This window comes from Panthera tigris, chromosome A1 (assembly GCF_018350195.1).
Source record: "Panthera tigris isolate Pti1 chromosome A1, P.tigris_Pti1_mat1.1, whole genome shotgun sequence".
Classification (NCBI taxonomy): domain Eukaryota; kingdom Metazoa; phylum Chordata; class Mammalia; order Carnivora; family Felidae; genus Panthera; species Panthera tigris.
This window is the reverse complement of record NC_056660.1, coordinates 170,226,087-170,240,859: the sequence shown is the minus strand read 5'-3', so window position 1 is coordinate 170,240,859 and position 14,773 is coordinate 170,226,087. Positions and strand designations below refer to the sequence as shown.

The following is a 14,773-nucleotide window of genomic DNA, read 5'->3' as shown; positions in this document are numbered from 1 at the left end:
TATTTGTTGAGCTTTTAGGTATGAGTAATTCCCTTTGATGTAAACAAAAACTTTACCTGTTTACTCAAGAGCACACTAGCACCCTTAGAATCAGTGGTTAAAATCCAGATCCTTTTACTTACATGGATTCTGCAGGTATCCCAACCCAATGGATAAATCATGGAATCCAGAGAAGTTAGGGGACTTGACCAGGTTTCCATCAGAATGTGTGTCGTATAATCACTCGTCAGCTGTATTTTTCCCTTGCCTTTCTTACTCAACTTCTAGAAGTGGGGGGTGGTGGAATCTGAGCATAGAAGAAACATAGGAAGTTGGAATTATAATTCATTATTTTGTTGTTTCCAAAGATTTTACGTGTATAGTCAAATAAAAGTTTGTCTCTTGCAATTCAATAAAAGCTATACTATATATAGATTTTATTTTTTAAAAAGTTTATAATTCTTTTATGAGCCAATATGAAACTGGAACCTTTAATAAAAGCATGTTTTAATATAAACTGTGTATTTATTTTTAAATTGCTATGAAATATTTCAGAATAAAATTACTAGACATTCATAATCATTGACACTGTCTGAGTTGTATTAACCTTAAGTACTGGCAAATAGTTTCATGTATCTGAACTTAAAGTATGTAATTTAACTTTTTAAACTCTTACAAAAGAAAAATATAAACTGGAAAATAAAGATTAGTAACTCACATGCTTATCTCGCACCAAAGTCTCATATAATATTAGCCAAAATACTGCTGAATTTTGGTTTGCTATTATATAGCCAAGATGATGATGAATGTGATATTCCCTTATTTCAGTAACATATACACAGGGTTTGTTGTACCCACATTTAAATAACTGTGTTAACTTGGCTAGGAATTGTCATAATTTCATTTGAAGTTGAAGAAATCCAGAAGTGAAGTGATGACACGGACCCTTGATCTATGTTACCACAAAGTATTATGGGTATTGTGGGCAGTATGCACTAGAAAATAATCACTATGACATGGTTTCAACAAACAGTATTTTTTCTCATTTACTAAAAAATCTGGATATAGGTAATTTAGGGTTTATCAGCTCAAAGATGTCAGGGCCAGAGTTTCTACAGTTTTTATCTTTCTCTCATAATGATAAGGTGACTGACTAGCCCTGAAAATTACATGTGCATTCAAGTCAAGAAGCAGGGGAAGGCATGGCAACATGCACTGGTCTCTTCTATCAGGGAAGCAAACGCTTTCCCAGAAGCCTCCACTAGCTCTCTTCTTCAGTAGTCTCTGCCACATGACCCCCCCCCCCCACCCCCGGCTGTAAGGATGGTTAGGGAGGCAAGCATAAGAATTTCCAGCCTCTTGAAGAGAGGGATGGTGATGAATGACTCTTTGGATAGCCAACCATAGCATCTCTTAGTGGATCAGCTCTGGAAAGTGTGTATAAGGCTCTTTCAAATGTCAGTAGGAAAATGATAAGACTACCAAAATAGAAATGAAAATAGCAAAGTAGTCATTCACTTCATGAAAAACTTACTGGGCCTCTTTTACATGATAGACACTACATAGCTATTCTTAGAAGCAATGGAGCTGCTTCTGTAGGTTAATTTTTTTTAATGCTTATTTATTTTTGAGAGAGAGAGACATAGTGCAAACAGGGGAGGGGCAGAGAGAGAGGGAGATACAGAATCCAAAGCAGGCTCCAGGCTCGGAGCTGTCAGCACAGAGCCTGATGCGGAGCCCAAAATCACGAACTCAGATCATGACCTGAGCTGAAGTCGGATGCTTACCTGCCTGAGCCACCCAGGCACCCCATCTGTAGATTGTTAATGGCTGGTGTCAACAAGAATGACCTGTTTCTATTACACCGTAATATTTTCAGAATATATAATAGGTGTTATTCTATTCCCCATAAGAGAATTATCTTATTCTATTCCCCTGGAGCAAAGGTTCCACTATGGATGAAGCCTTCTGTAGCTATGAGATGACAGAAAATTGCCGGAACACATGACCTGCAAATGTATCCCAGGAGTTGGAGGGTGGATGGATCCGTGCTACCTGTGTTATCAGCTGCACAGGTAATTAGGGGGGTGTGGTGTGCTAGTAAAAATAATGTTGGAAGCATAGTGTAAAAGTGCTAAACTAGGCTTTTTAGTCATTATTTGGATAGTATTTTTTTTCAGGAGCTTTACCTTCCTATTTAGGTTTTGATTTAGTGACAGCCCTTAAGTACAAGGCAGCTGATTTTTTATGAAAGGAAGTAGTCCAGAGGTTGTGCAAAACTAGGTTGAAATAAAAATGTGTTCATATGGTTGGAAATGGACTTGCAGATGGGAGAGGTTATTTTTCTCTAGCATTTCCCACCATTGAGAAGTCACTGTTCGGGGTAAGTGTGTCTTTGCCACAAAGCATTTTGGACCCAATGGTAGTAGCAAGCTGCAATTCTGAGAGTTAGCCCCACTGTCACGTGATTCCCTTCCCCACAGATAATCTCACACAAATGCTCGCCCACTGACTGGCCAAGCTCAAGGCTTTCAGCTCTTTTTACAATTCATGCTGTTAACAATCAGCTTCTTAAGAGAGAAAGTGCAGTGTCTGCCTCTCATTCTCAGGTCCTGGAGGTTTGAAAGCACCATGATGAAGTAACCACTGAACATCATGTGGCCCAGCAATTCCACATTAGGATTATTTCCTTAGGATAGATTTCCCCAAACACTGAAAAGACTTTTAGTATTACCGAGAAAAGAAAGAATTGAGATTGGATTATTATGCATCTCTCATAAATGTTTGTGAAGCCTATGTAGAAATGGTTGTGCTATAGTGATAGGCTGGTACAAAAAAGCTACGATATGATTACAAGTCTGTGAGAAAAAAGTAAAGAGTAAAACCAATAGTGTCTGTCTTTGGAATGTGTTATTGTAATTTTCTCCTTTTCTGTATTTTCAAATTTTCATAATGGAAAATCATTTTTTCTATGAAGTACTGAATTTAACTTTTATCCAGTGAATTGACTTCCCAGCGGCGGGAGCACTGAGCCAGGAGGTGGACAACCCAGATCTGTTCTCGTCCTAGCCACCAACTTGACCTCAGATTTACCTCCCTAGGTGTCACTTCTCTTTAATAAAATGAGCTTCTTGGATTAAATGATTAGTTAGGTCCCTTTTTAATTTTTAATAACTTTATGACTTTCATGACATCCCTGTATAGTGTTTAAAAATGATAGGAAACTCAGTGTAATTTTATCTGGGAGAAAGGGAAAATAATTCAACTCCCTATGTCAGATGTAAGGAAAATGTCCATGTGTCACTCATGAATTGTAACATTTCAAATCACAGAATGCAAACTTTTGGCGGGCTCTTAGATGATTTATTATCATACTGTACATGCAAATCGCTTTACAGATTTCGCAGCAGTAAGGTATATGCTTCTTTTGGCATGCTCTGACACATCCGGGTGTACTAACACAAAGTAACATTGGCCCTCACTGAGGTCAATTTCAATAGTCTACCAACATCCATTTTGCCACATGTCACACGTTCTTCTTTTATGTTCCCAGGAAACACCAAAAAATGAGCATGTTTAGTCATTTAATCAGGCTATCCAACCTGAGTCCAAGAAGCAACAGCTGTCTATGGCTGTCATGTTGTCTGCCCCAGGTTCGGGGCAGCTGAGACAGCCAAGGACTCTGTGTCCCATCTGTGGGAAGCAGGGACTCCGGTCAGTCACTGCCATTGAAGAATAGAGCAGCTCAATCAAAAGCAAATGGGCATGATTTGGATGAATTCTCTACAAACATCTTCTGTATTTACATTATGGCCTAGGTCAGCTTACATGTTTACCTAAAAAATATTATAATATATCTCTGTATGAAGGAGTCAATAGCACCATTTTGACAGATTAGAAATGAAATCTTCACAGCTCCTTTTTCAGTACTTTTCAGTCAGACATTGGGAAGATAGCCTGTGATCTTGGCTGTGTAAACTGAAATATTTATACTTTTTCTTTGTCCCCCAGATCCTACATGCACCTGTTTTTGGCTAATGGCTGGCAGTCTATTGGAGATGTAGTTTTCCTGTATGTAACAGTATTCCATGAACCTAATCTTCCATGCTGCTCTGAGTTTATGTCCCTTTAGTCTAGCAAACGTTCAACAACCCAGGAATACAAATTTTTCCTCTAGGTCAAACTAAAAAAGACCTACCAGCTCATGTCACAAGCCTGAAAACCCTAGTAGGAAGTATTCCTTTCTCAATGACTGCTAAATTGTATTTCCTGTATACCCACAGTATCTGTCTTTGCTTCTTTTCTATCACTCAGATGACAGTCTACCTTTGTCCCTTCTTTGTCCCATCCTTTGTCATTTCATTTGTCCTGAGAAGTAATGCAGCCATTCACTACTCACAGACATTATCTGAGACAGCAAAGTGGGCAAGGCTACTAAAAGTGTATATACTGTAGTCTAACTCTAGTTGGTAAACATTTAAAAGTAAGTTTCTTGAAGATGGATGTAAAATGTTGCCTGCAATGAGTGATATAAAAAGGGATTTATAGAAGGGTGTGTAAAGAGGCAAAAGGGAGGGAGAGGTAGAAGAAAGGCCTTGCCAGGACCAGCCTGATGTTTGAGGAAAGCAGTTCTGAAAATTTCACATTTTGTTGTCTGGGACTAAGCTTTTTTATACAAGTCATCTCGAAGTCTAAACTTTAAGGTGTGATTCTATCTCTGTGGGGATCGCCCTTTTGGGTCTGATCATTTAAAGGTGAAGGTTACTATGGCAGAAGGAACCTTGACGTGGGCCTCTACTGGCAAAACTTTGGTGAGTAGTTAGGCAATTTGCTAGCCACAGAGTTATTCCGATACTGGAGTTTTGCAAAGCTTTCTCAGAAATCACCATCATTGTCTACTCTGCTTTGTTAGTGGAGACCTAGCCAGCACGGTTTTTGCTTTTAGTGACAGAGGCTTTGCTTCAACTAGTGACTTGAAAAAAACGTCTTCGATGTGTTGGGTGATTTTTTTATTCTACTTAGGGATGCACCAAATTAGCCGATCAATCTCCATGTAGGAGATCACAGAGGGCTAGATGCTCTGAGGAAATGCTGCACACTTATCTATCCAGAATAAGAAAGGAGTGAGAAGTTCTAATTAAATTTTGCACAAGATCCAAGCCTCTTTCTGCAGACTTAGTGACACTTCCCTGCAGAGTTTGGCCTTTCATACCGGTATTGCCCCTTCACCACTTTGCCTGGAATTTTTCCACTCTGTAGATTTCTCAGCCAGACCTGGCCCCTTCCTCCTTCCTCCTTGCAAAGATTGTCCCCAACCTTCAAATCCAACCTAGGTTCCCATGCTTTCCTCAATCATCATTCTAGGCAGACGGGAGCTTTTCCTTCTTGCCATCCCTAGAGGACTTAATCCCTCGCTTAGATTTGGCACAGGCCGTGTATACACACGTTTTTTTTCTCTCCAACTGAAAAGTTCATTCTCAGAGGATATAGCACTGGGCTTAATTCATCTCTGACTCCTTCACTGTACGTAACTGTTTCTCAGTGAAAGTTTACTGAGAAAATGGGTGTCTGATATGGCCTACTGGGAAGCTTCAAAATTGGCAAATCATTTCCTTAAAGTGAGCTTGTGATACAGGCCTAATATCCCCTAAACTAGTACTACTAATTTATGGTTCTGAGGGGAAAATTAGCTATTGACTTTGGTCTATTCATTTCCAAGGGAAGCAGGTGACCCAATTATTGAGAGAAATGTAGAAACATGATTTTAAGTCTATTAACAACTGCCTTCAAGCTCTGACCAATCAATAAAAATGGGGAGGTGGGAGTGTGAAATCCTAATCTTTATGTCTTGCCTCTCCTGTCCAGTAGAGTCTCCGTCTTGCACATGAGCCGTGAGGAAGTGGCAGGCAAGTGATCTCTTTTCTCCTGAGTCCAGTGTATCCCAGCGGCACATCATATGATTAATTACTGCAGCGCTTTAAAGAAAGCAGTATAGTATTTAGTTAGAATCATGATAGAAGTTTGGATATTCCTAATAATAGGCTGATAATAGGTCTTCTACTCAATATCTCATTTGTAACCTTTGGCGACAGATGTTCAAAGTCAACAAAGGTCACGCATACCTACATTTCTCAGTATCTGGGTTACCTGCTTCCCTTAAGGCAGATATTGTGAAATGAATCATTTCTCTGTGACAGAAATAGACTAAGAGAAGGGCCCTTCTTGGATTTCTAAATATGTAAGAAAAGTAAAAGCAAGCATTTATTCAAGGCCCTCTCTTTTGAAAGAAATGAACTATCTCTCAGAATATCCTCAGAAAAACATGGGGATTGGAAAGTAGTTTCCTTACATAAAAGAAATGGCTGTTTGCCTGTCAGCGAGCTATTGGTGAGCAAGTTGTTGTCATAGAAAGCCACATAATAAAGCATATTATTTACTAAAACTGGTTGAATGAAAACCCAGTTGTTATAAATTACTTAAGAATATTCTGAAGGATTCAAAACCAAAGGCTCTGTTACTTCTTAGTTTACTGAAGTAACAGCTGAAGACCGACTTAAATGTGAGCAAGTATCAGTGTAAGATATCATTTACGTGATTTTAAATATAAGGATCAAATTTCTAAAACATGCTCAAAATGCTAGAAATCTTTTTTAATTCCTCTCTGAACAAAGCCAATTCATATTCTAAATTAATTTTTTTCAGGAATGATGCCATTTGGAATTTTTAGTTCTGTAGGGATACTTCAGTGTTAAGTTGTACAGACAGCACAATTATTGTTGTGAGACAATCTGCTCTGTTGTGAGACAAAGCTCTCCTAGCTTCCTCTGGGAATTAGAGCCTTACGTGAAGTAGAGGAAAGTCATGGAAATCTCTCAGATGTTCGCAAAAAAGCATGGGTGCCATGATAGGCCAGGGTCATCAGGTTTTTTTTCTGTAGAGAGCCAGATAGACATGTTACGCTTTGCTGGGCTATCCAGTTCTCTCTGTTGAAACTTCTCAACTCTGTTCTAGTAGCATGAAAGCAACCAGACAATATGTAAATAAATGAGCATGGTCATGTTCCAATAAAAACTTTATTTATAAAAACAGGCTTCTGGTGGATTTGGTCTGTGAACCATAGTTTGCCTGATTCCTGAAAATTATTCTTTGGAAATTTAAATTTATTTCCTTGGGCTATTATGTGGAAATTGCTTTTTTAAAAAATGCACATATAAGTTTTATGTGTATATCATAAAGACCATAGATAAAAGAATGATCATCGATATTCAAATAAGAAAGTATAAACATTAGCTTCTAACTCATTTACTACTAATAATATCTTTTGCCTGATACGCTTAGTTCATTGGGCATAAGGAATTACTTGAACCTTTTTAAACCCCTGTCTGCTGTTCCCACTCAGTGAACTCACAAGAAATTTTAAATTTTCAAGGGAAACACAGCAACATCTATCAGATAGGGAATGCAATACTACTATTATGTTGTTTGGACCTAAATACTTAATAAATGGACATGTTAGATAATTCTTTTGGCTTTGGGAAGACCATGAAAATAATACTGAGACTAAGGATGTACGAATCGAAACACCTTGGGAACTTCTAACGTAAGAACCTGGACAATAAAAATGTAAACAAAATCATAACTCGTGAATATGTTATTTGTACTCTATGCTAATGTAAGTCGCTGCATGATAGACGATAAAATAGGTCAGGTTAACAGGGAGCAGCTATAAGATGACAGTTTTCAATTTATAGTCATACTTACTTGTATCTTTTACAAACCAGATTAACTACTATACATGTAACAAGGAAAGGACAAAGAAAGGTTTCTACAACTGATTATCAGAGTGAGAGCACTTAGGGAAAAACAATAGCTTTCAAAAATTCTAATGTGAAGCCTATTGTATTTGAATACCCCAAAATAGTATTTTAAATGGAAAATAGTATTTTAACTGACTGAAGATTAAATATGTCATTTTTAACAATGAGTCACAACAAAAATTACACAGATATAAATATTCCGTATCCATGGGTTTTCCAGGTCAATCTTCAAAATGTGCTGAAAACAACTATTAATAACAAGCATGATTTTGTAGTCTTAGCATTGCTGCTTAGAGTTTCAAACTAAATTGTGGGCCACCAAGGGCCCCACATTTCTCCAACCAGTCTGGGATACTCCTTCCAGGGTTTTAGCAGATCTCACAAGCCTAGAGGGCAGCCTGATGGCCAGAAGGATGAAGCAAAACATTGATTTGGGACAAGTGGTAGCAAACCAAGACACAGGGAAGAGTAACTGACTCGTGGAATCCCATTTTTTCATACTGAATAATAGCAATATACCAGTATTCAAACAGCATCAGTTTCAGTCAGAGCATGGGAAGAGATTTCCTTCCATCTGGCTCATTTGAGCTCAGCCAGGTCAGATGCCTAGTGTCTTCTGAGCAATGTCTGATTCCTGTGAAGGAGTCAGATGGTCCGCTCTCATTCAAGGCTTCCATCTTGCCCTAGGTGGACCTCTGGGCCAGGTAACAGGGAAAAGGCTGAGTCTTGAAGGAAGTTAAAATCATGCAATCAAATCCTCTAGAGTATATCACAAGCATTTATGAAAATTGGAATTTTAAACAAGCCAACATAAATTAGTCAAGTTTGTTATTGCTCTCCAAGGTAAGTATATAAATGGTTGGGCTTTGTGAGCTGAGATTACATTATCTGATCTCAGGTGATATCTGAAAGGAGTAATAATGACAAAAACTGGCCCTTAGTAGATCAGAATGTAGAAAGAGGAAATGATGAACTTGGTAACCATGGTGGGTAGCTGATCTCTCTCCAGTCGTCTTTTTTCCCCCTTATTTGTCAAGGAACCAGAAACTCACCCTGAGTTGTGCCAAGGGGAGAAAAGGACTTTGAAAAAAATGTATAGAAAATTATTGGGTACATTTCTATTCATCATGTAGTTATGAATATTGTAATATTAATATTGCAATTGCATGCACATAATGTTTTTAAAAATCACGGGCGACACACAGTCTAGCCATTAAGCAGTATTTAACTAGTAAATGCTCAAATATTAGCAACGACCCTAATCGGGAACATATCTGCGATGAACATTGAGGAAATTGGAATATGACCTAAGAGACAGTGATTGTAAGGATATTACAAATCCTATTATGTCTGGAAACTTTGCACCATCTAAAGCAGACCTACATAACCAGTCTATACTCCACAATGACAATAAATTACATAATGGCATTGTAATTATGTAATTGACTCTGCTCGGTATATTTATTTCAATTTTTCGTGGAGTTAACCTTCATCCAGAAAAACCGAGTGCTGATTCACTTCGTTGACTTTTGTTTTTCTGTTCTTTCTTTCTTTCTTTCTTTCTGGTTTTTGTTTGTTTGTTTTTGCATTTGCTTTGCAAGAACAATCCTAAAACAGAATAAATGGCTTAGTAATTTTACTCTTTGCCTTTTCTGGCATTTACTTTTTTTTTTTTCTAATTTGAAATGCAACCAGATGCTTCTGTGAAATAAAAACTGAATTATGAAACAAAATGGCTCTCTCTAAATCTTCGGTCTGTAGGCAATCCACCAACAGTTACCTTGCATGTGAAACTGGAAATAGGGGTTGCTAGATATTCTAAATTACAAAATATGTTTTAAATACTATGTAATTGAGGTCACAGTAATAGGCAAACTATTCCTTTCTTTTTTAAGTTTGCCACTCAACATGGCTATAGAACTTTGAGGATTATTCTAAAATAGCAGTATATAAGAAAATTCTAAGTCTTTGAATCCATGTATAATGGCAGTGTTGATTGAACAGTTCTGAGGAAATCTAAAAAGATCCAGCCAACGGTCATTCTTATTTTGGGGGTTACTGGGATGATATCCTCACCCTCCCCAAACGATCTTCATCACATGAATTTAGTATGTTCAGGTGATTTGTAGAAGGAAATATTGCCTGTAACAAAATGATGCCCACCTCAGTCCAGCCTTAAAAAATCCTATTAAGGGTCTGTGTGTAGTCCCTCCTGAGTGGGGACACATGGTTTCATACACAAGAATACTGTTGATGTTATGGCAGTACTCAGGAGACTCGAGCCTGAAGTCAAGATTCTAGGGCCCAGAGAGGGATTAGAGGGACTGTGGCAAACAGACAATTTTGCAATGCCCAGGAAGGCATTGTTCTCTAAAAGTCGTGATGGGAAATCTTCCTTTGAAGTACATGATTAAGCAGATGTGGCCAATAGAGTTTTTACTTATTTCGGTCTGTGACATTTCGGAAACATTTTCTTTTTGGCCTCCTACCAACTCATCAGTATGGAAAACTGAGGCAGCTCAAATCTAAGCATAGAAATTCATGTGTCATTTTTGCTTTAGAAGTGCGCTCTGGAACAGTTTTGTTCCAAAACATTAGCCACTAGTCATGTGTGGCTATTGAGCACTTGATGTCCTAAAGGTATAACATATATATATATACTCCTGATTTTTAAAACTTAATATAAAAATAATAAATTCAAAATATCTCAATAATTTTTCATATTGATTATACATTGGGATTATAGCACTTGTTCTAGATGATAACTTCTACAACCATGTTATTCTAATTTCTCCCTTATTTATGTATTTGTGGGGCAAATGAGCTCTTACAGCCTGAAAAACCCAGTGGGATTCTGACTAGACTTTTTAAATGTGAGAAATAATAATTACCATAATTCTTCATGGTAAAATAGTCTAGTTCATGCTATGTATCTGAACTTATTTGAGAAACAAAAATCAATAATGTATTAACTGTCAGCTCTAAAATGCAAAACAGAATTTATTGTTCTGTGCTAAAATAACCTTAATGTTTTTGCTTTGTGACTATATTGTCTTAATTAAAGGTAACATTATGAAAGAGTTTGTCAAATTAAGGCTCTCTCTACAACAGTCTACCATTATTTAGCTAAGTAATCTTTGTGGGGTTGTTGTTGTTTTTTTTAATGTTTACTTTTGAGAGAGAGAGAGCATGAGCAGGGGAGGGGCAGAAAGAGAGGGAGACACAGAATTCAAAACAGGCTCCAGGCTCTCAGCTGTCAGCACAGAGTCCAACGTGGGGCTAGAACTCATGAACATGAGATCATGACCTGAGCTGAAGTCAGATGCTTAATGGACTAAGCCACCCAGGCGCCCCTAGCTAAGTTAATCTTTGAGATAGATAACAGATCTCTTTTAAATAAAGAAGATAAATGTTTGTTGTTCTTTCAAAATGGTTAATCTAATTATCCTAACAGATTGTATTTCTGTTAAATCTTAGATTGAATCCTTTGGCTGAAATGACCAATTTTTGTGAAAGTCTGACTTGTTTTTGCATTGAAATGACAAAGTTAGTCACTATTTTGGCATCATCAGGACTTCATCTTTTACAGTGAAAATTTAAAACTCCCGTTAATCTTTAGAAAGTGCAATTTACAGGTTAAAAAAAAAAATAGAGGAAATCACCCTCAGGTGCTCAAGTACTCACCAAGGAAAAGGCATGGGTACTCATTTAAATGGGTAAATTCTTAAACACACACTGGCCTTTCGCATCCGCTACTGCTGGAGCTCCTGTTAACACAGGCCACAGGCAGCACAGTCAGCCTGAGTGATGGATCAGAGAATGACTGCCCTCCCTCGGAACACTGTGGGGGTGGACGGGGCCCGGAAGGGCAACGCCTAATGATGTTCCAACAATGCCACTGTCCAGTAAGATCCATTTCCCTCTCTTCTTTCCTTTTCCAGTATATGGGACAACGACCCTATCTGCCTGTTAAGTCTCATTAGGAAAAGCTCACCGGGCAATTGATCTTCTTAAATGGAAATGTTAATGCTTAGTGAAGAAGGCATTCTTAAAGATTAAAAAGAGTGAGCCCTTTATAATTACTAACCTGGAAATTCTGAGAGAATAAAGAAGGAAGGAAAGAAACGGGAGAAAATAAGTACTCTCAACTAGCTAAAAACAAAAAATAATCTTCTGAGCCCAGATGATGTGCTTTTTAAGGGCTTTTTCCTCTGTCCATGTCGGTGACCCATCAGGCCCTTAAACCACGGATGACGAGAAGTCCTACCTTTTCTTCTTATGAGAACAGTAGTAAAGGAAGGTTTGCACTTGGAAAGCAGAATATCTACCAAGGTCCAGGAGCCCGCAGGAACCAGAGATTTAATTTCATTTTCCAATTTGACAGTTTTGAGGAAGAGCCCAAAGAATTTAAGATCTTTTTTCGGTGAAGATTTTTATGTGACAGTCATTTTTACTGTCCATATTTTGGTCTCTGAAAATAATCCTTTTTTAAAACTGAGGAAACCTATTTGTGATGCATAATTTGATAAAAATGTTCACTTCATCTCAAACTAGAAAGAAATATGAGGTACTTGGAATTTAGGTGTGGTTTCTATAAGGGAAAAGTGTTCATATGAAAAATCAAAGAAAAATATTTTGAAAAAAAATCATAATGAAGTATTAGGTCTAATGTTATAGCTTCTTGTGAGTCTGATTTGAAATCAGTGCTTTTTCTTTGTTTCTTTTTGTTTTTGTTTTTGTTTTTTAAGGCAAATAAAATGTTGCACTGTCCTAAATTTCTTGGCATGGAAACTAAAAAACTACATTGTAAGATGTGGGCACTTCTATTCCAAGTATGAGAAAAAGATATACCAGATTTTCTGAAATATCTTTAGTTCATAAGCAATGTATCTAGTTCATCATCAACTGAAGGGAAAAAGGACTTTCATAAACAAAAGTTTCCTTACTCTAGTAAAGTGGATGATCTTATAATGGAATATTATTCTCACTCTATTCAGATATTTTGGCACCAGCCTGTGGGGTAGATTTTTCTGAATATTTGAAACTCGGTAAATACAGAGTTTATTCATAAAAATGTCACGGTCTTTAAAGTTGTACAAACTCATGAATAAATCCAATTGTATCTGAAAATGACAAGCAGTCAACCTTTGTTAGTTTAGGTCTAGGCCTTAGCTCCTTCTCTTCCCTCAGTTTCTTTAGCCTACCTTAAGTTGTCCATGAGAAAGAAACTGTATTAGCATGGGAAGGAAGGGATATATCTCTCAGCAGAGGTCTGTAAAATACTTTCTCCAGGATTGTAAAATGGCAGGATTTTGTGATAGAACATTTTTGGTTATTAGTAATATAGTGTGCATAAATAAGGACAAAATTAGAAAGCATTTGCTACACAAGCTTTAAGGGCATTTTGTTTCATGGCCCTTAAGTATGCTTCAACTTCTTACCATTGTAAGTGGGATTTTTTATATGTACCATAAAACTGCACCCTATAACCATCTCCTTGTAAACAGTTTGAACACACTGAAAAGTATAATGTGAATGCCATGGGAACATGTCTTATAGCATTACCTAATATTGAGCAACAGTCCAAAGGAATTACTGCCTTGTGAAGAAATCCAAAGGATGTATGATGGCTAGGTTTTCAAAGCAAAAACAATGTGTTACAAGTTACTTCAAATGTATGCTACTGGTCCCTGAAAATGTATGTTTTTAAAATGTATGTTGTTTACTCAAAATTTCAAATTTAACTCATCAGCATTAGGTATCCATTACATACCACAGAAGACACTATTTTTTCATAAAGCAGTCACATGCATGAAGTTAGGATTACCAACTGATATATATGTATTTTTTTTTGCACCTCAAAAAACAGAATCACTATAATGCAGATCATGCTTCCACATCTTCCTTGCTGAAGGACAAAACATACAAAGTGCCCGCATTTGGCCTCCCGACTGGAAAGAAGCCAAATCAGTACTCTGGCAGGATCACATCATTCTGCTGAGCTCCAAATACCACAGCCGGGTTTTCTTGCTCTTGTTTGGAGGCTGCTGCTTCCTCCGAGGTCTTCAGCTTCTCCTCTACTAGGCCCTCCTCGATTTCTGGGTCAGCCACCTTTGTCCCATCTTCTAGTGCTTTGGGCACCACACTGGTGGCCTTGGCAGCACTTATATCAGCATCTTTAACTTCTTCTACAGCCTGTACCTTCATCAGCTCAGCCTCTGCCCGCTCAACTGCCACTGGGGCCCCACTTCCTTGAACTTCCTCTCCTTCTGAAATAGCTTTAACATCTTCACTGCCATCCTGAATCGAAGAAGGTGCATGGCCGGCCTTCTGGCTCTCTTGGATGTTGCTGTGGCTGCTGCTGGCGCTTCCCAGCCGGGAGGAGGCCACCACGGCCTTCACTGCTGCCTGATTAGAAACAGAGAAGTGTCAGGTGTCACCTGCACTTAAAATCCCCAATCAGAGCTCCATCTCAGCTTTGCATGTTCCAGACATATTTATTATTCCAAGATGGTTGAATGAAAACTTGTTTGGAGCATAAACAGAAAAATATCTTTAATCCCAAGCTAGAGTATTTAATCATCTGGACCAGTGAAAGCTTGAGTAAATATGTTTGCCCATGGATAACCTATTTTCAAATATTTTGGACTTTGTTTCCTAAAGTATTTGTTTCATGGAACACTAGTATTATGTGACAAAAGAATTCCATGGTTAGGTTTGTTTGAGAAGTCCTGGGTTCAGTCAAAGTTATTTAATCCATAGTATTTCAGATCAATTTGACCACAGAGCCCTTAAGGTTCATTTAGTCTTTATCAGCCTGTAAGTGATGGCTGAATTGAACGTTATTTTTGACCTTCAGCTGTTCTCTGAAATTCTCTGGATATACAGTCAGTCCTAAACACCATTATGTAAGAGAAAAGCATCTAATATATCTTCTATGTATATTCTATAAAAAGATATATTTTGGACAGTTTTCT

General features: G+C 37.7%; 1 protein-coding gene across 1 annotated transcript in view; it reads right to left on the bottom strand.

Moving 5' to 3' along the window:
• Nucleotides 1-13,613: 13,613 nt before the first annotated feature.
• Nucleotides 13,614-14,773, bottom strand: part of CAMK4 (calcium/calmodulin dependent protein kinase IV) — a 213,346-nt gene continuing 212,186 nt past the window's right edge. The window contains exon 12 of the mRNA XM_007094096.3: nt 13,614-14,204. Within this exon, the coding sequence (XP_007094158.2) occupies nt 13,764-14,204 (441 nt within the window). The 3' untranslated portion in view covers nt 13,614-13,763. The remainder of the gene's footprint in view (nt 14,205-14,773) is intronic.